Source organism: Dipodomys ordii, unplaced genomic scaffold (assembly GCF_000151885.1).
Source record: "Dipodomys ordii isolate 6190 unplaced genomic scaffold, Dord_2.0 Scaffold42, whole genome shotgun sequence".
Classification (NCBI taxonomy): Eukaryota; Metazoa; Chordata; class Mammalia; order Rodentia; family Heteromyidae; genus Dipodomys; species Dipodomys ordii.
Genome location: NW_012267258.1, coordinates 2,596,667 through 2,615,759, shown reverse-complemented (window position 1 = coordinate 2,615,759; position 19,093 = coordinate 2,596,667). Strand labels below are relative to the sequence as shown.

Genomic DNA, 19,093 nt, shown 5'->3' with positions numbered 1-19,093 from the left:
GTTTCTTTCTTTCTTTTTTTTTCCAATTGCTTTATGCTCGGTGCCTGAAGCAGGTTAACTCGTTTAAAAGTGCTACAAATAACTGTACGGCAAGTTTGACACCGTTCCTCGAAAGGCAGAGATGCTGTACGGGATGAATGCTTGGATCTAGCCTGGGTCCCGGCCCCGGGACGCGGCGGCACGCGCGCGGCGAGGACCGCGCTCGGGGAAGGGCCCGCGCGGCGGTCAGCCGGAGGAGGAGCCGGCGCGCCCCGCCCCCGGAGGCGGGCCCAGGGCCCGCGGCGCGGGGGCGGGGCCCGGCTCTCCGCGCCCAGGGGGAGGGGGGGCGGGGCCGGGCCCGGAGACACCGGGCCGGTTGGGGTCCCCGCACGGCGGCGGTAGTCACCGGAGCCCCGGCCACGAAGGGGTGCGACCCCCCGCGGGCCCCGCCCTCCAGGCTGCGCCCCAGCCAATCAGAGCGGCTTTTACTGGGGGGTGGGCCGAGCCGGCCCAGCTGCTCGGAGGCTCTGGCATGGTAACGTCCCCGCGCGGGGGTGGAGGGGCCCGGGGCGGTTCCACAGCGCCCCTTGTGGCCCGGGCTGGGGCCAGGGGGGGCGAGGAGGTCACCGGGGTACCCGGGACCCCGAGGGGGGTGAGGGGAGGGAAAGGTGAGGGAGGGCAGCTCGAGAAGAGGGGTGGGGGCGGGGATTTGGAGAGGGGGCGGGGGAGGCCATGATGGAGTCTGGCTGCGGGGTGGGGGGGGCGGTGCGGACAGGGGAGTGAGGGACTGAGGTGGGACCGGGAGTTTCGGTGCCGAGAGAGAGAGGAGGAGGAGGAGGAAGGGAAGAAGTAAAGGGTGGGTGTGCGGAGAAAGGTCGGGAAAAGAGACGGGGCCGGAGGTGAGGGAACCCCAGTTGCATCTCCTGAGGTATTTGGCGTGCCCCATGCCCCTCCCCCAGGCCCAGTGCGCTTCCCTTGGGAAGCCCGGGGTGCCCCTTGGAGGACCACATGGAGACTCCTTCCCGCTCCCCGCATTTGCAAGACCTTGTCTCCTGAGGAGGGGAGTGGGCTCCTGAGGCAAGAGATGCTCCAGGTCGGCCTCCCAGAGCTCGGTATTCCTAGAAATGAAAGAGCAGAGGCCCCAGGGTCCTAGCCTTGGCTTTGCCGTCCACAAATTCACAACTCTGGTGTGACCTTGGGCAAGTCACTACCGCTCTTCGGGCCTTTCTTTCCCAGGGACTTAAAAAAGAAAATGGATGAAAATGATCAACCAGGGCTCTCCCAGTTTCCAAATAAGATGACTTTTGAAGAGGAAATTCAGGCAAAAAGGATCCTAGGACACAGGGAAACCTGAAGCTGGAGAAGATGGAGGCCAGGCCTTCAGCTGGGGCTGGAGGAAATCCCCAGGGATTGGGGGAGGAGAGCCAGAAAACCTGCCAGGCTGAGAAGGACCAGCCAAGGACCAGCCAGCGCCTGGAATCTTGTTGGAGGGATGAGAGAACTCTTTAAGAGGTTGAGCCTTGACTTAAGATAGATGAGGACTAGAGTAACATTCTGTTTTTCAGAAGAAGTGATGAGGGAATTAGAAACGACAAAAGGATATTTTCTAGAAAGGTCGGCTGGTCTTGGGAACAGGGAGAGGGACTGGTGCTGTTTGGAGGCTGTTGATGTAAGGTGGCAAGGAGATAGAACACAGAGGGGAATCAGCTGGCTTCTCTGCTGTACTTGCTGCTCCAGGGTCTCCTTCATGCTAGGCAATCATTTTACCTCAAGCTACATCCCCTCTATGGCTTGAACTTAAAGCCTGGGCATTGTCCCTTAGCTTTTTCACTCAAGGTTGGTGCTTTACCACTTGATCCATATCTCCACTTTTGACTTTTGGTGGTTAATTGAAAGTAAGACTCTCAGCTTTTCTGCCCAGGCTGGCTTTGAACCGTGGTCCTCAGATCTCAGCTTTCTTAGTAGCTAGGATTATAAGTATGAACCACCAGCATGGGTCTCTCAACTATTTCTTTTTGATGATGGCTACCACTTTCTGAAAGATACATGTCCTAGCTTTTACTTTTCAGACAGGTCCTTTCAGGAAGTTGGAGTCAATCAGACTAGGCAGACTTTAGGATCACCTGGCTTACTGAGGATTTCAGGATTGTATGAGGATTGGAGTGAAAAGAAAGCAGGGCAATGAATCTAAGAGTAAGAAATGCTGTCTGTGGCACTATCCATCCTGCTGGGAGGCAGCTTTGTGGAGCAGTTGAAAGCACAGGCTTTGGGATAGGATATTTAGATTCTAAAACCTGCTTCTTCCATTTAATCTCTTGGAATCAAATAACACTGAACCTCAACTTCCTTAGTTATAAAATGGGGGTAATAACTTCTAAGATGGTGGGAGGATTACTTGAGTTTGGTACAGTATCTGACTCATAATAAGTACTCAGTAAACTTTGCCTGTTAGTTATTTCTTCTTTCCATTCTCTTTATCTTTCCATTCTTGTTCTTTTCTCCTTTTATTCTTTGTTTTGAACTTTCTGTTTTGAGACTGCCCCTTAGATGTAAAGGCTCAGAAGAATCGATTCATCCAAAAGTAGGTTGGCCTTCCACCATTCCAGGTGAACTCATGATGATTACATTTTTTGTTGGTGTCTCTCCTCAGTCCCTAAATGTGTGTTTTGTGCTAAAAAAAAAAAAAAGACACAAGAAGTGCTTCCCTTTTGGTCCTTTTTTTAATATTCCTCTATTGCACTAGTTACTTCTTCAGATTCTCACCTAGAAATATGAACAATCCCAAAGTTGTACTGGCATTGTCACATATGGAAGAAGTGCAGGTATTTTTTTTTTTTTTTTGTCGGTCGTGGGGCTTGAACTCTGGGCCTGGGTGCTGTCCCTCAGCTCTTCAGCTCAAGGCGAGCGCTCTACCACTTGAGCTACAGCACCACTTCCGGTTTTCTGGTTTCCAATAGGAGATAGGAGTCTCACGGTCTCTCCTGCCTGGGCTGGCTTTGAACCACGATCCTCAGATCTCAGCCTCCTGAGTAGCTAGGATTACAGGCGTGAGCCACCAGCGCCCGGCTGAAGTGCAGGTATTTTAAGGAAAGAAAGGACTTGAATAGCACAGGGGAAGCTCCAGGAAGAAGCTCCAAAACTGGAGACCTGACACATCCACTCATTGGCTGGCATGCTCTACCAACTGAGCCATGTCTCTAACTCTTTAAGGGTTGGTTCTTTTCCATTCCATTGCTTTATCTGTGGAAAACTGACTAAAACAGGCTAGTGTCTGAATTCTGCTCAGAAGTTTCCATCCAGAGTTGAAGTTGGAAATACAGAAGTAGTATTATCTTTCCCCAAGCCAGAGACCTCTGCCAAACTATATGTCTCTGTCACAGTCTGTTCTAAAGAGGATTTATAGAAATGTATATGGGCCCATGTGAACATAACTATTTTAAGGGTATTTAGTATGCAAGAATCTAATGAGGTTAGGAACGAGACTGAATGTTATAGCACTATAGCACTTCGTGTGTGTGTGTGTGTGTGTGTGTGTGTGTGTGTGTGTGTGTAATGGAACTTGAATTCAAGATCTCATGCTCTCACTTGACTTTTTCTGCTTATAGCTGGTGCTTTACCACTTGAGCCATGCCACTACTTCCAGCTTTTTGCTGTTTAATTGTAGATAAGAGTCTCTTGGATCTGTCTGTTTGGTCTGGCTTTGAACCTTGATCCTCAGATCTTAGACTCTGAGTAGCTAGGATTATGGATGTGAGCCTTCAGAACCCAGCTTATTATAGCACTTTGTTTGCAGGGTCCTTGCTGGACACTCCAGGAGGTTTAATAGGAGAAATATGACTAAATATAGAGAAATCATTATTGAAATATCTAGCTGACATTCACAGAGAAGTATGTCAGCATTTCTGCTTTTTATTTTTTATTTTTTTATTTTTTTTTCTGTCACGGGGCTTGAACTCAGGGCCTGGGCGCTATCCCTGAGCTCTTTTCCCCAAGGCTAGTGCTCTATCCCTTTGAGCCACAGTGACACTTCCAGTTTTCTGGTGGTTAATTGGAGATAAGAGTCTCACAGACTTTTCTGCCTGGACTATCTTTGAATTGCGATCCTCAGGTTTCAGCCTCTTGAGTAGCTAGGATTATAGGCATGAGCCACCAGTGCCCAACATAGCATTTATTCTTAAGTGACACAAGATGGTAAGAATGTTGTGGGATGGGGGGATGGGGGGGTAGTGTAAAAATACCTGAAGAAGGTGAATATTGGATCTTCTTGAACAAGATGAGAGACAAAGCAGGATAAAGGGATGAGTTTTGGTGAATTATTAGATAGGTAATAGGGAAATAACACTGGTTCTCAAGAAAGAAGATGTTGAATCATTGCTGATTTAACCACTTACATTGGAAAGGAGGTTGATATAAACAGATCTTCTAGTGACAGGTCCTGTGCTGCTTTTATTTTTATTTTTTTATGGTTTGAAATCAGGGCCTCATACTTGTTAGAAGGCCCTTAGCACTGAGCTATGCCTCATCCTCTCTCCCCCTAGAATGGTAGGTGTGTGCAATACCCAGCTATCAGCTGATAACTTTCTGCCCAGGCTAGCCTTGAACCTCAATCTTTTTGTTCAACTTCTTAAATAGCTAGGATTACAGGGTGGGAACCACTGTGCTTCTACATGGAGAGCATTGGAGGGCAAATTGGATACAGTGCGTCCTCTGTTCCTAACCAGTTTTAGGACTTTGGACATTACTCTTCTTTTTCATGAAAAAGGAGAGTATCTTAGGTGATTATTAGAGTTCTCTATGGCTCTGATATTCCATATTCCCTATATAACTCTTAATAGGCTTTACTAATGACCTGCTGTTTAGTGGGACTTGCCGAAACCAGTTATTATATGAACAGGTATTTATTACCTATCCCTGCCCTGGAGAACTTTGAATTTATTGGGTGCTGCAGGTTTTATATTCCATTAATTCTAACATTCAAGTCAAGATTCATCTTAAAATCGATGGAATATCACTTTTTTAAAACATTTACTTATTTGCCAGTCTTGGGGCATGAACTCTGGGCATGTGCATAGTCCCTGAGCTTTTTTTACTCACCACTTGAGCCACAGCTCCACTTCCAGCATTTTCTATTAGTTGGAGAAAAGAGTCTCATGGACTTCCCTGCCTAGCCTGGCTTTGAATAGTGATCCTCCTGAGTAGCTAGGATTTTAGTGTGAGCCACCAGCACATGGCAGTTTAAATTAAATAAGTTAGATTATGAGTACAATCTTGATCAATGTTACCCTTTTCATTGTTCTCCCCCATCTTTCCCAATCCTATCATACCCTCAAGTTACATAGTTCCATTTTTACATGATGTACATTACATGTATATCACTGTATTTGCCTACCCTTTCTGTCTCCATCTGTACCCTTTCCTTGTTCTCCCAATAAAACATGTTTGAGCTTCCTGGTATTCATTTTGTTAAACTGCTCATTAGTTGCTCAGAGGAGTTACATCATTGGACTCCTTCCCTTAGGAAGGATCTTTATTCAATTTGTGTATATATGCATATTATCCTGTATATGTATTCATATATATATATTTTAATCTAACTTCCACATATGAGAGAACTCATGCGCCTTTTGTCTCTCTAAGCCTGACTTATTTAATTTTCTTCTAGGTCCACCCATTTCCCTACAAATGAAATAATATTATTCTTTGTGAGAAATGAGTAAAATTCTATTGTGTATGTGTGTATGTGTATATACATAAATGTATATGTATGTATAATTGTACATATGTATATATCAATTATATATACACACATATATAATATATAGTATATATGTGTGTGTATAAATACTAGTCACATTTTCTTGATTCATTTATCCATTGTGATACCACTTTAATGGGCAGCATTTTTTAAAATTAGTGCTATAGTAGTGCTATTAGTAGTACAATTGGGATTGCACAACTGATTAAATATCAGTGGATAATTGCTGATGGATACATGGTGTTGAGTGAGCATACAAAAGAGGGCTGTATCTAGTGTAGTGGGTTGTAAAGAGCTTTCCTGGGAAATTACATTTGTTGACTATGAAGTATATGTAGGTGAGGTGGCAAGGTTGTCTCAGGACCAGGTGGATATCTGAGGTGAGCACAGATCAGCATCAGGATATCAGTTAGACTGGAGGGTGTCTGGCAGCAGACTTCCATATTCTTCCCCCTGAGCAGGGCTTTGGTGCTTATCCTAAGAGCAGTAGGAAGCCTTGGAGTGTTACAGGCATTTATCTTACTTAGCTCATGGAGCATTTTGAAGAGCTTGTCATGGTTACAGATTGTGGAGTTAATGTGGGGAGAACGGTTGGGAGGCCATGCAGTAGTCAAATGAGAAACGGTGGAGTTGAGAGGTGGAAGAGAAAATGGAGAGAAGTAGATAGATCCAAGAGATCTTGAGCAGAGAAAGTTAAGAGGACCCAGTGATGGACTGGAGCTAAGGAGAGTGACTCTTAGGTTTTGATCTTGGACAGCTGAATAGATGATGTGGTGATGTCTATCTGGAAATGGGCAGCTTGGGGGCCTCATAAGACCCAAAGATAGTTATCTGGGAAGTTAAAGTCCTAAGGCTGCTTGAGGTGGGAGGGTTCCATTCCAAAGACTGGATTTCCTTTCCTGGTGATTAGCTTCTGACATCTCATGAAAGTTTCAGGGAACAGGAACAGGTCTGAATATGGGGCTAAAGCAATTGAACACTGAGAAAAGTTCTGATTCCAATAGTTTAGCTCATACATCTCTCCCTCTCCACTCTCTCTCTCTATTCTTACCTCTCCTCCCTCTTCCCCCCCCCCAGCTCGAACTCAGGGCCTGAGCACTGTCCCTTAGCTGCTTTTGCTTAGCATAGTAATGGTAAGGTGACTTGTCTTCAACCAGCTACCACCTTTCCTTAGAATTCCTCTGCCACCTACCAGCTTTCAGCAGAGAAAGGCAGCTTTTTTAGCTCAGTCTCCAAGCCCTAATGCACTTAGTGCTTTTATTGAACAGGTAGTAGTGTCATATGGTTGCATATTCATATGATGCAAAAGGGCATAGGTGAAGTCTTCCGCCACGATTCTTGCCTCTCCTCTTTCCTTCTTTTACTAATGTTTTATCAGTCTTTTGTTGTTATTGTTGTAGGGCCTGAACTCTGGGGTTGGGCGCTGTCCCTCAGCTCTTCAGCTCAAGGCTAGCCCTTTATTACATGAGCCACAGTGCCACTTCCAGGATTTTCTGCTAATGTGGTGCTGAGGAATCGAACCCAGGGCCTCATGCATGCAAGGCCACCTTCCCAGCCCTCTGTCATCTTTTAACACTGGCATTTATACATATGACAAAACTGTGCTATACCTTGCCTTTTCTCCACTTATCAATATATCTTAGAGATTGCTTCATATCTTGACAGTGAGCTTGTCATTCTTATTTATGGCTGCATAGAATTCTATTTTACACTTGTATATAATCTCGTAGTTCCTTGCTAATGTATATTTTTTAGGTTGATTTCAGTCTTGTTTTCATTTTAGAAGTAGTATTAAAGCATCATTCCATACACTCATCATTTTGGTTATGTGGAGTTGTATCTGTAGGATGACTTTTTAGATTGGAAGTTTCCATGGAGAGAGTTGAACTTCTATTCAGTATTTATTAAGTACCTATTATGTGTCAGATAAAGTGGCAGATACTAGGAATCTATCTTTCAACAAGCCAGGTATGATCCCTGCCATTACCCTTTAGTAGGCAAAGATACATACTCAGGCACACATAATAACAGAAGTGTGAAAATTGGAATGAGTTACTTTAGAGTCAGAAAGGCTTCCTGGAGTAATAGTACTTAAGTTGAGCACTAAAGGAGGGGGTATGGTCCCATTTGGTGGAGAACAAAGACCCTTAGGTCATGCAAAGCTGTGTCCACAGGGAGATAAGTTCAGGTTTTGTAAAGAAAAGGTAGCTGCCAAAAGAGTGAGGGTAGTACAAAGAGATGAAGTTGGTGATTGGGAGTGGGAGGTGTTGAAGTGGGTAACTAAGGATGGGGCTGGTTAGGGGAGGAAGCTAGTAGTTGAGAGAAGAGAATAGGGTTGTAAGAATTTTGGATTGGGGACTGGCAAGTTAGCTCAGTGGTAGAGCGCTTGCCTCGCATGTATGAGGCCCCTAGGTTTGATTCCTCAGCACTACATAAGCAGAAAAAAGCCAGAAGTTGTGCTGTGGCTCAAGTGGTAGAGCGCTAGCCTTGAGCTGAAGAGCTGAGGGATAGTGCCCAGGCCAGAGTTCAGCCCCCACTACCACCACCACCAACAACAAAAAAAGAATTTTGGATTGATCTCCCTTCAACCAGTTTAGCTGAAGAGGTAAAGGGGCCACTTCTCAACTGGCTTGAGGAGGTATAGCCTTACCCAATGACTGAAGAATCAGTTGAAAACTGTGGTTAAAAAAAATGAGCCCAGCCTGGCATTGGTGGCTCAGCCTGTAATCCTAGCTACTCAGGAGACTGAGATCTGAGTATTGAGGCTCAAAGCCAGCCCAGGCAGGAAAGTCCGTGAGACTTATATCCAATAAAACCACCAGAAAACTGGAAGTGTTGCTGTGGTTCAAGTGGTAGAGCACTCACCTTGAGCTGAAGAGCTGAGGGATAGCGCCCAGGCCCAGAGTTCAAGCCCCACAACTAACAACAAAACAAAACAAAAACAAACAAAAACTGAGCCCATGGGGCTGGGAAGGTGGCTTAGTGGTAGAGCACTTGCTTAGCATGCATGAAGCCCTGGGTTCAATTCCTCAGTACCACATAAACAGAAACAGCCGGAAGTGGTGCTGTGGCTTAAGTGGTAGAGTGCTAGCTCTGAGCAAAAGAAGCTCAGGGACCCAAGACTGGCAAGAAGAAAACAAAAACAAAAACTTAGCCCAGGGTTGGGAAGGTGGTTTAGTGGTAGAGCGCTAGCCTTGCATGCTTGAGGCCCTGGGTTCCATTCCTCAGCACCACATAAGCAAAAAAGAAAAAAGCTGGAAGTGGCGCTGTGGCTCAAGTGGTAGAGTGCTAGCCTTGAGCTGAAGAGCTGAGGGGCAGCGCCCAGGACCAGAGTTCAGGCCCCACGACCGGACCAAAAAAAAAGAAAAAAAGCCCAGGTGCTTGGTGGCTCACACCTGTAATCCCAGCTACTCAGGAGATTGAGATTAGAGGATTGAGGTTCAAAGCTAGCCTAGGTAGAAAAGTCTGTGAAACTCCATCTATAGCTAACTAATAAAAAGCTGGGCTGGGGGCTGGGAAGGTGGCTCAGTGGTAGAGCGCTTGCCTTGCATGCCTGAGGCCCTGGGTTCGATTCCTCAGCACCACATAAGCAAAAAGAAAAAAGCCGGAAATGGTGCTGTGGCTCAAGTGGTAGAGTGCTAGCCTTGAGTTGAAGAGCTGAGGGACAGCGCCCAGGCCCAGAGTTCAGGCCCCAGACTGGACCCTCCCCCAAAAAAAAGCTGGGCTGGAGGTATGGCAGAAGTGGTAGAGTACCAGCCATGAACAAGCGAGTCAAGCTAGAGCTTGAGGCGCTGCAGTGAGCCCTCATACAACAACAAAAATCATGGGAAGTGCTGGATGCCTATAGTACAGCCTTCTCCATCTTTTCTGTGTGTTTGGCAAAATGGAAATTCCCAAAATAATGATGACATTGAAGGGTTCAGCCAGCTGGCTCTGGGTTGGCACAGAGAGAGTAGAGTTTCCCAGGGCTCAGAACTTGGGCTGGGCAGGAAATTGGGCTTGGAGACTCCCTCCTGAACTTTGTACTCCTTTTCATCCTCATCCCTCTGCTTCCCTTCTGCAAAAGCCCATCTCTGTGCCCATCCTGGGTCCTATGACTTTTCTCTCCCTCAACAGTCGGTTCCCGATTCTGGTCCCCGGCCCCCAGCAGCGCCTGCCCCCTTCCCACCGGGGCCCCCCATGATGCCACCACCCTTCGTAAGTTTTATGTGTTTCCCTGGGCTTGGCTTTTCCGGCCTGCACCCCTAACTCCCCAACCCTCACTGCTGCAGTGTTGCCAGCACAGTTCTAGAATGAGCCTTTTTGCTGCCCTTGGAAGATGGGTAGTTTTGTTGGGTGCTGGGGTGGGGAAAGCTGCTATTAAAGATGTAGTCCATAAGCTGACAGTTCTCCCTTTGTCTTTTTGTTCATTGGACACACTGGGGCTTGAGATAGGAGAATTGGGAGGGATATTCCCAACCCCATTAGGATGAGGGTGTGTGTGTGGGGTTCTGTCTTTCTCTTTCACCATTCCTTACCTGTGCTCTTTTAAAAAAGCCTCTGAATTTGGGCTGGAGTAGCATTGGTTATTGGAGAGAAAGGGATGGGAGAAGAGAAGTTGGAGAGAAAGGGATGGGAGGCAGGGGACTGGGGGACGCCTGCCTTCTCCCTTCACCTGAGAGACCTCTTGTGGAGGGAGTTCTGAAAGGGTGCAGCCTCCCCACAGTCTGGTGCTGCTCCTTTTCCTGCTCCCTTCCTTATTCAGGCACTGTATACTTGCCTGTTAGGCTCAGAGAACTCCCCAGTTATAGTCTTCCTCAGTGGTGGGGAGAGAAGCAGTTTCATGCATTGTGCTTCTCAATGAAAGCCTTGGGATGGCCTCTAAGCCAGGAGGGAGGGCAGGGGAGGGCAGGGTGGGTAACAGGTGGCTACTTCCCGTGAGTCTTCTGACCTTGACAAGGCAGATCTCTTCCTCTCCTCACTTCCAGATGCCCCCTCCAGGGATTCCCCCTCCCTTTCCTCCGATGGGGCTCCCTCCTATGAGTCAGAGACCACCAGCGATTCCCCCCATGCCACCAGGCATTCTGCCCCCAATGCTTCCGCCCATGGGGGCACCACCACCACTCACACAGGTAATCCTTGCCATGGCGAGAGGGGGAACGGGGTGGGGGGGCCGGGGTCTCAGGAAACCTTGTTTAGCTGGGGTGGAGGTGAGAGTGGGCATCTGGGTTTCAGAACCTGGGGAGGGAATGAAGCTTTGGGCCAGGCCCAAGGATTTGCTAAATAACAGAGACAACTCTCAGACAAAGTGACTACCTAGAAGCCAAAGATTGCATGAGAAGGTGCCCCAGGTTAGGGTCTTAGATCCCAATGGGATCTCTTAGGACATCCCAACTCAGAGGGCCACTGTCTAGGTTATACCTGCCCTCACATGGCTTATTTTTGCATCCATAGATACCAGGAATGGTACCTCCAATGATGCCAGGAATGCTGATGCCAGCAGTGCCCGTCACCGCAGCGGTAAGTGCTAGGGGCTGGCAGGAAGCAGGCTAAGCCCTGCAGTCCTTTGGGTCTGACGTGGAGTTCAGGAATATGGACTCCATTCTTTCCCTCTTACCATATTCATCCTGGTCCCTGGCAGTATTCCTCATACTTTAATCAGCAGTTCTGGTTTCCTGCTCATCTCCAAAGGCATGTGTGTTCTCTTGACACTCCCCAGGCTGCCTCTTAGAGACACGCCTATTCCAGAGACACATCATTCCCCTCACAGGGCCATGCACTGTGGACACACTAATAAGGACCTTTTTTCACATCCTCTTTGCCTCTGGAGGAGGCAGTGGCACCCAGGGATCTTGCTGCACCTTCCTTCTTGTGCTGTTGTTCAGCATAGTAGAGTCTGAGTGGGATGTAGAACTTGGCATTTACTGTGAAGAGACGGGCCTCAGGTATTGACTCAACAAACATTTTCATGGAAAATGAAGAATGGAGCTGCTATGTGATTTCCCCCTGGGATCTGAGAACTGCAGCTGGATGGGAGTGGATAGCAGGGAGAGCGGGACTGTTAGGGAGCCGGCAGAGATCCCTGGGAACAGGCTACACGGATCCTGGCCTAGCTTGCTTCTCCATCCCCCATGGCCTGGGTCCTGGGGGGCACTGGGCTTGGCCCCAACCCTTCCCCCTCCTCTTTCTTCGGCAGACGGCTCCGGGTGCGGACACCGCCAGCTGTGAGTCTTCTGGGGGATCTCCTCCCCCCAGGCTCGGAGGTTGGGGGGCTACAGGGGAGAGGGGGCCATGGACTGAAGCCCATCCTGGATCATGCCTGTTGGGATGCCAGGGAGCCTGGGATGTTGATGGGACCAGGGGTCTATTTACTGGGAATGGAGTAAGGGAGGACTAGGTGGGGGTATGATGGGAGTTGGGACAAGGTTCCAAAGTAGCTTTTATTTGTCTTCTTTTCTAGCTGCTGTGGCTGGAACAGGCCCTCTGGTAAGTCCTTCTAGCTTGGGGCTCAGTGGAAAGACTGAAAACAGGTGGATTGGTGGCTAAATCATTGGGGTGAGGAGAGCATCTTTGGGAAAGGGGCCTTGACCACCATTCTGTAACCCCCCCTCCCCCAGAGGGCCCTATGGAGTGAGCATGTGGCCCCTGATGGGCGCATCTACTACTACAATGCTGACGACAAGCAGTCCGTGTGGGAGAAGCCCAGCGTGCTCAAGTCCAAGGCAGAGGTCTTGAGTGGAGCTTTCTGGCTCTTCCCTTCCAAGTCCCTGGCCTTCCCGAGTCCCTTTTCATACCCATTGTAGTTCCTCTGTTCCCAAGAACCCTAGCCATCCATATTCCCTGGGAACACCTCCCTAGGTTTTCAGGAAGTCCACCTTCCCTGATTTGAGCCAAGCCAGGTGGTAGCTAAAGACTACGATGTCCTCCACTCCCTGGGCTCCCTCAGCTCCCCTCTCTCTAGAAAGCTTCCCAGCCCACTAATGTTTCTGGCTTATCCTCTTGCAGCTGCTGCTGTCCCAGTGCCCCTGGAAAGAGTACAAGTCGGACACAGGCAAGCCTTACTACTACAACAACCAGAGTCAGGAGTCCCGGTGGACCCGCCCTAAGGACTTGGATGACCTGGAGGGTAAGGGGTCCTGGGGGTTGAGGCTTGGAGGGTGCAGTCCTTCGCTACCCTGTGACTATGCTCTTTTCCCATTGCAGCTCTAGTCAGTCAAGAGGCTGCTGGGTAAGTGACTTGCCCACATCTCCATCCCTACTGGGGGCATGTGAGAGTACAGGTGGACGCTCTCCATTATTTCTAGCCTATGGGAGAAGAAGTCGGCTCTCAGTCTCCTTGTGAGTTGTCTGCTCTTGGCCCTAGTTCTTCCTAAGCTACAGAAATCAATCGGCCTCTGCCCTTCTGTCCCTGCTGTACTCCAATACCACCCTCTGGCTTGCCTTCAGGAAACAGCAGCAGTCACAGACACTCCAGCCACAGCTTCCTCAGTCACAGCCTGATCCCCCGCCTGTACCTCCGGGTCCCACCACAGTGTCCACAGGCTTTCTGGAACCTGAGCCAGGTGGGAGTGAAGATTGTGGTATATCAGAGGCTGCCCAGCCACTGGAGCAGGGCTTCCTGCAGCAGCCAGAGGAGGGTCCCAGCAGGTGAGGGCTTCTCCTCATCCCCTGAAGCTTTCCACATTCCAGCCTCAGACTCTTAGCCTGCTCAGCCCTTGCTCTGTGCTAGGTTTCTGGGAGGGGTGTGCAGTATGGTCACAACTGAAGGGTAAAAAGAGGTTGTCCTGGGGAGCAAGAAGAGAGCCATGTGTTACTGAGAGTGCAAGACACTGAAAGCAGTGAGGACTGAGAGAACCCTATTACTTTTATCCCCCAGTTCTACTGGACAGCATCAGGAGGAAGAAGAATCCAAGCCAGAACCAGAGAGGTCTGGCCTCAGTTGGAGCAACCGGGAGAAGGCAAAGCAGGCATTCAAGGAGCTGCTGAGGGACAAGGTGCCAAGAATGGGGCTCCTAGGGAAGGCCTGAAGGCATTGGAGGTGGGAAGACCCCAAGACTTATGCCTGCTCTGTTCCAGGCTGTCCCCTCCAATGCCTCGTGGGAACAGGCCATGAAGATGGTGGTCACTGACCCTCGTTACAGGTAGGCCTTGGCAGAGGGAGCCAGCCCCTGTTCATGAGAGCAGAGACTCCACGAACTGAGCAGAGCCTCAATTCACCACTCAGGCTTGAGGGGCTGGCATTAGAAAAGTGATAGACTAGGGTGGGGTACAAGGGCAAGAAAAGCCTTGACAAGGAAAGGGAAAGGTACTGACCTAGACCATTCAATAAGTGCTTACTGGATTGGATTGAATTGAATTAACTGGGAAGAAGGGTGTGAATAGAACAGAGGTCTGACAATAACTTGAAAACCCCAGTGCAAATGAGTTCAGTCTTGGCAGTATTTTGGGGCCATCTCTCTTCCCATTACTACTACTCACCCCTTCCCATATCTGAGACATTGTGTGCTGGGTCTGTGCATATATCTGCACTCATCTCTGGGCTGTGCAAGGTGGTTCAGGCTGACTCCTTCCCTGTCCCCACCCCATTCCTACCCTGTCTACCCCAGTGCCTTGCCTAAACTGAGTGAGAAAAAGCAGGCATTCAATGCCTACAAGGCACAGCGGGAAAAGGAGGAGAAGGAAGAGGCTCGGCTCAGGGCCAAGGAAGCCAAGCAGACCCTTCAGCATTTCCTGGAGCAACACGAACGCATGACCTCCACCACACGCTACCGGTCAGGGGGTTGTGCTGGGTTGGGCCAGACCTGGGGAACCCAGAGAACACAGGCTCAGGGTTTTCTTCTTTACCTACTCATAGCCCATGTGCTCCACAGGCGGGCAGAACAGACCTTTGGGGAGCTGGAGGTCTGGGCTGTGGTTCCTGAAAGGGATCGAAAAGAGGTTTATGATGATGTCCTCTTCTTCCTGGCCAAGAAGGAGAAGGTAATGATCACTGGGCCAGGACCTCAGCCCCAGTTTTATCCTGGACCCTCCTTGTTCTTTCTTATGGACTCTAGCCATTCATTTTACTCTCCTAGTGTCCCGGCTTCTGTTTTGGAAGTTGATGCAGCACTTGTGCTTACTTCCATTCTACTTTGGGCCTGCAGCATTGGCTTTAGGAGGGCCAGAAAGAGTCTTAGTCCTGCCTTCCCCTGTTCTGTACTACATCCTTTTCTCCAGTGCAACTCTGCGAGGCCCTGCCTCATTGGTTCTGTTGCTACCCAGGAACAGGCCAAGCAGCTCCGGCGCCGCAACATCCAGGCCCTGAAGAGTATCTTGGATGGGATGAGTAGCGTCAACTTCCAAACCACATGGTCCCAGGCCCAGCAGTACCTCATGGATAACCCCAGTTTTGCTCAGGACCAGCAGCTGCAGAGTAAGCCTGAGTCTCTACTTATACCTGTTTCTTCCTATTTTCTTACTGACCTTCACCTGCCTCATATGAGTCCCTGGCACCCCTGCCCTCCTGCCTGTCTTGGAAGGCCCCACCTAACTCAGTCAATGTCTTTCTCTGCATTCAGAGAATCCCAGAATGATTCAGATTACTATCTCTCCTGGGATCCACTGTTGTTTTATTTTGTGCCAGTTCTAGGCTTGAACTCAGAGCCCAGGTGCTGTCCTTGAGCTTTTTTATATTCAAGGCTAGTATACTCTACTACTTGAACCACAGCTCCATTTCCAGCTTTTTTTGTGGTTAATTGGAGATAAGTCTCACAGGTGGCTCAGTGGTAGAGTGCTTCCCTTGCACGTATGAGGCCCTTGGTTTGATTCCTCAGCACCACATAAGCAGAAAAAGCCGGAAGTGGGGGTGAGGCTCAATGGTAGAGAGCTGGTCTACAGCTGAAGAGCTGGGGGACAGCACCCAGGCCCAGAGTTCAGGCCCCACAACCGACAAAAAAAAAAAAAAAAAAGTCTCACAGAGTTCCTGTCCTGGCTAACTTTCAATGGTGATTCTCAGATTTCAGCTTCCAGAATAGCTAGTTTTAGAGGCTTGAGCCACCAACACTTAGCTTGGTGATTTTTTGTTTTTTTTTGTGTGTGTGCTATAAATTGAACCGAGGGCCTCACACATGCTAGGCAGATGTTTTGTTACTGAAATACATACCCACTAAGTTCTACTGTTGACATGGACATAGAATCAGAACTCCTGGAGATGATCATGAAAATATTTATAGCTCATGTGAAGATGGTCTTAAGTCTTGGCACTGTGGGCCTTAACTGGTCACGTATACTACAATAAGAAACTCTTAGAGTGAAATCAATGATAATAGGAAAAAATTCAACAACTGCAGTTGTATCAAAGCCTGATTGATGGCTCCTGTCTGTTACCCCAGCTATTCAGGAGTTAGTGATCAGGAGGATTGTATTTCAAAGCCAGCCTAGACAAAATATTCCTGATACTCCCATCTCAATCAATGTGGTGGTACTTGTGTGTGATCTCAGCTATGTGGGAGGGCATAGGTAGGAGGATCATAATATGAGGCTCTACTTGAAAAATAAAAAAGAACTGGGAGCATGGCTCAAGTCAATAGCACATCTGTCTAGTGAGCATAAGACCCTGATTTCAAGCCTTAGTACCCTTCTGTACATTAAGAAAGCCTAATAAACTCAGTTCCAAGATATGAAACTTCAGGTAACTAGTTTCCTGTGATGGCTTCCAGTGACTGAATTCACCAGACTTTTGAATACTTGCTTATTTTAACATCAAGAGCCAAACCTCGGCTGGGAAGTTGGCTCAGTGGTAGAGTGCTTGCCTCGCATACATGAGGCCCTGGGTTCGATTCCTCAACACCACATAAACAGAAAAGGCCGGAAATGGTGCTGTGGCTCAAGTGGTAGAGCACTAGCCTTGAGCTGAAGAGCTGAGGGACAGTGCCCATGCCCAGAGTTCAGACCCCACGATAAAAAACAAAACAAAACAAAAAACACCCCTAAAGTAGCTGGTCCCACAGAGCCCTCTCCTTCACTCCCCCCCTGCCCTGGGTGGGGTACCAACAAGGACAGCATCTTTGAGATGTGGAAGGTGCTGGGATCTGAGAAATTGCGCTGCTGCTCTGGAACCCACTGAACCTCTACCCTTCTTGTAGATATGGATAAGGAAGATGCCCTGGTCTGCTTTGAAGAGCACATCCGAGCCTTAGAGAGGGAGGAAGAGGAAGAGCGGGAGCGGGCCCGGCTTCGGGAGCGGCGCCAGCAGCGCAAGAACCGGGAGGCCTTCCAGGTATCTTCCTGCTTTTGGGAATCAGAGCTCTGCTCTGCCTCTTCCTCTGTGCCCTGCCTTCTCTGGCCTAGGCTGCCTGCTTTGTGCCTAATGCTGTTCAAAGAAAACTCCCACCAGGCCTTTGTCCTGCACTTCTGCTCCTGCTTTGTCCCCTCAGCTCTAGCTTTGGTCTCTAGGGAGACCAGCTATATGCACCGTGCAGAAGCTTCCAGCAGAGAGCACCCTGTAGGCACAGGTGACAGCTAGACTATGTGCATTTCCTTTGGGTGGAAGCCAGACAGCTTATCTTCCAATTGAGGTAGCAGTGGTGAGGGGGACTTAGCTGGATCACGTCAAGAAGTTGAAGCCAAGTCATGGAAGACTGAGCTGCTGGCAGGTTTCTGATTCTTTTCATTTTTTGCTCTGTCTCCTTTGGTATATTTACAGTCTCTCCTTTTGTAATGCTCTCTTCCTCTGCATCTGTATCTCTTCATCTTGGCCTCTATGCCTGGATTCCCTCGTCCCTGCCTTTCCCTTCCCCCCAAGTTCTTGCCTCCCTCCCTGTCTCACTGCTTTGTCACTGGCTTCTCCCTGCTCAGACCTTCCTGGACGAGCTGCACGAGACAGGGCAGCTACACTCCATGTCTACCTGGATGGAGTTGTACCCAGCAGTCAGCACTGATGTCCGCTTTGCCAACATGCTGGGCCAGCCGGGTAAGGCAGCCAGGCTCCCCCTTCTCTGGTCTGGCTTCCTACCCCATCAGCCTCTGCATCCCCACTCCCTGGTCCTGTCCTCGACCCTACCCTAGGCCTTGGGAAGCTGCCGCCCGCCAGGCCCCCCTCCCTCCCTTCCTGCAGGCTCCACCCCTCTGGACTTATTCAAGTTTTATGTGGAGGAGTTGAAGGCACGATTCCATGATGAGAAGAAGATCATTAAAGACATTCTTAAGGTGAGGGGGACCTGGAGTCATGGATAAATGCAGGCCATTGCAAGCCAAGATCCCTGAACAAGACTTCTATGATAAGTCCCATTTTCATTAGCATGACAGCTCAGCAGAAATCAACCATGAACAGAGATAATAGTAAATTAGACACATTTTCTTTCTTTCTTTCTTTTCTTACTAGGGGATTGAACCCCTGGTATTATACTAACTAGGCAATTGCTCTATGACTTGAGCTATGCCCTTAACATTTTGAGTCAGGTCTCACCTTATAGCCCAGGGTAGCTTTGAACTTGCTATGTAGTCCAGGCTGGCTTTAAATTCACAACTCTCATGCTTCTGCCTCCCAAATCCTGGGGTTAAAGCTGTGTACTACCATGTCACCTTTTGTTCTGTTTTGGAGATAGGGGCTTACTAACTTTGCTCAGGCTAACTTCAGACTAGAAATCATCCAACACCACACCTTCTCTTACTATACATTTTTCTGTTCCTTGGAACTTATGGCCCAATATGAAGATAGAAATATTATTCAGAGGGTAGATGTTACTTTAGAGACAGGAATCAGAAAAATTGACACTTGAATTGTATCTTTAGGGTGAAGTAGGTAGAGAGTGGAATGTTTTAGACATAAAGATATTATTGCAGGATCAAAGGCATGTGGATAGAAAGGGCATGGCAGGTTTTAGGAGCAAGAAGTATAGCTAAGTGTTAACAGGTTATCTTTCTGGCATATACATGCTTTGTTTTGGAAAAATTTGGAACTTACTGCTAACATTTAAAAATCAGATTTCACATAAAAATCTGGTCTTTTGTTAATATGGATGACCTGGCAATACTGGTTCTAGGGGGCAATTTTGTCATGCTCTCAGGCCTAGATGTCATTGTCCTTAGAAAAGAGGGCTAAGTAGTATAACAAGGGTTGGCCATCATTTACCATCCCATGTACATTGTTGCTTTTCTTACACTGCAGAAATAGTTTAATGTCCATGTCTGTCAAAATTATAAAAGTGAACCAGCAGGTAAAGAGAATCTTCTGTCCTCCCAAAAGAGAGAATGCTTCATATATAGAAAAGGGAAGAACAGGGGCTGGGAAGGTGGCTCAGTGGTAGAGTGCTTGCTTTGCATGCATGAGGCCCTGGGTTCAATTCCTCAGCACCACATAAGCAAAAAGAAAAAAGCCGGAAGTGGCGCTGTGGCTCAAGT

The 19,093-nt window shown here is 48.5% G+C and overlaps 1 protein-coding gene across 3 annotated transcripts in view; it reads left to right on the top strand.

Moving 5' to 3' along the window:
- Nucleotides 1-484: 484 nt before the first annotated feature.
- Prpf40b (PRP40 pre-mRNA processing factor 40 homolog B (S. cerevisiae)) overlaps nucleotides 485-19,093 on the top strand; it is a 25,984-nt gene continuing 7,375 nt past the window's right edge. For all 3 annotated transcript variants that reach the window (XM_013018867.1, XM_013018866.1, XM_013018868.1), the window contains exons 1-17: nucleotides 485-514; nucleotides 10,702-10,845; nucleotides 11,168-11,233; nucleotides 11,910-11,937; nucleotides 12,174-12,199; nucleotides 12,331-12,441; nucleotides 12,719-12,839; nucleotides 12,917-12,941; nucleotides 13,160-13,360; nucleotides 13,590-13,707; nucleotides 13,790-13,854; nucleotides 14,320-14,484; nucleotides 14,584-14,692; nucleotides 14,975-15,125; nucleotides 16,837-16,970; nucleotides 17,549-17,663; nucleotides 17,808-17,899. In XM_013018867.1, the coding sequence (XP_012874321.1) occupies nucleotides 512-514; nucleotides 10,702-10,845; nucleotides 11,168-11,233; nucleotides 11,910-11,937; nucleotides 12,174-12,199; nucleotides 12,331-12,441; nucleotides 12,719-12,839; nucleotides 12,917-12,941; nucleotides 13,160-13,360; nucleotides 13,590-13,707; nucleotides 13,790-13,854; nucleotides 14,320-14,484; nucleotides 14,584-14,692; nucleotides 14,975-15,125; nucleotides 16,837-16,970; nucleotides 17,549-17,663; nucleotides 17,808-17,899 (1,674 nt within the window). In that variant the 5' untranslated portion in view covers nucleotides 485-511. The remainder of the gene's footprint in view (nucleotides 515-10,701; nucleotides 10,846-11,167; nucleotides 11,234-11,909; nucleotides 11,938-12,173; nucleotides 12,200-12,330; nucleotides 12,442-12,718; nucleotides 12,840-12,916; nucleotides 12,942-13,159; nucleotides 13,361-13,589; nucleotides 13,708-13,789; nucleotides 13,855-14,319; nucleotides 14,485-14,583; nucleotides 14,693-14,974; nucleotides 15,126-16,836; nucleotides 16,971-17,548; nucleotides 17,664-17,807; nucleotides 17,900-19,093) is intronic.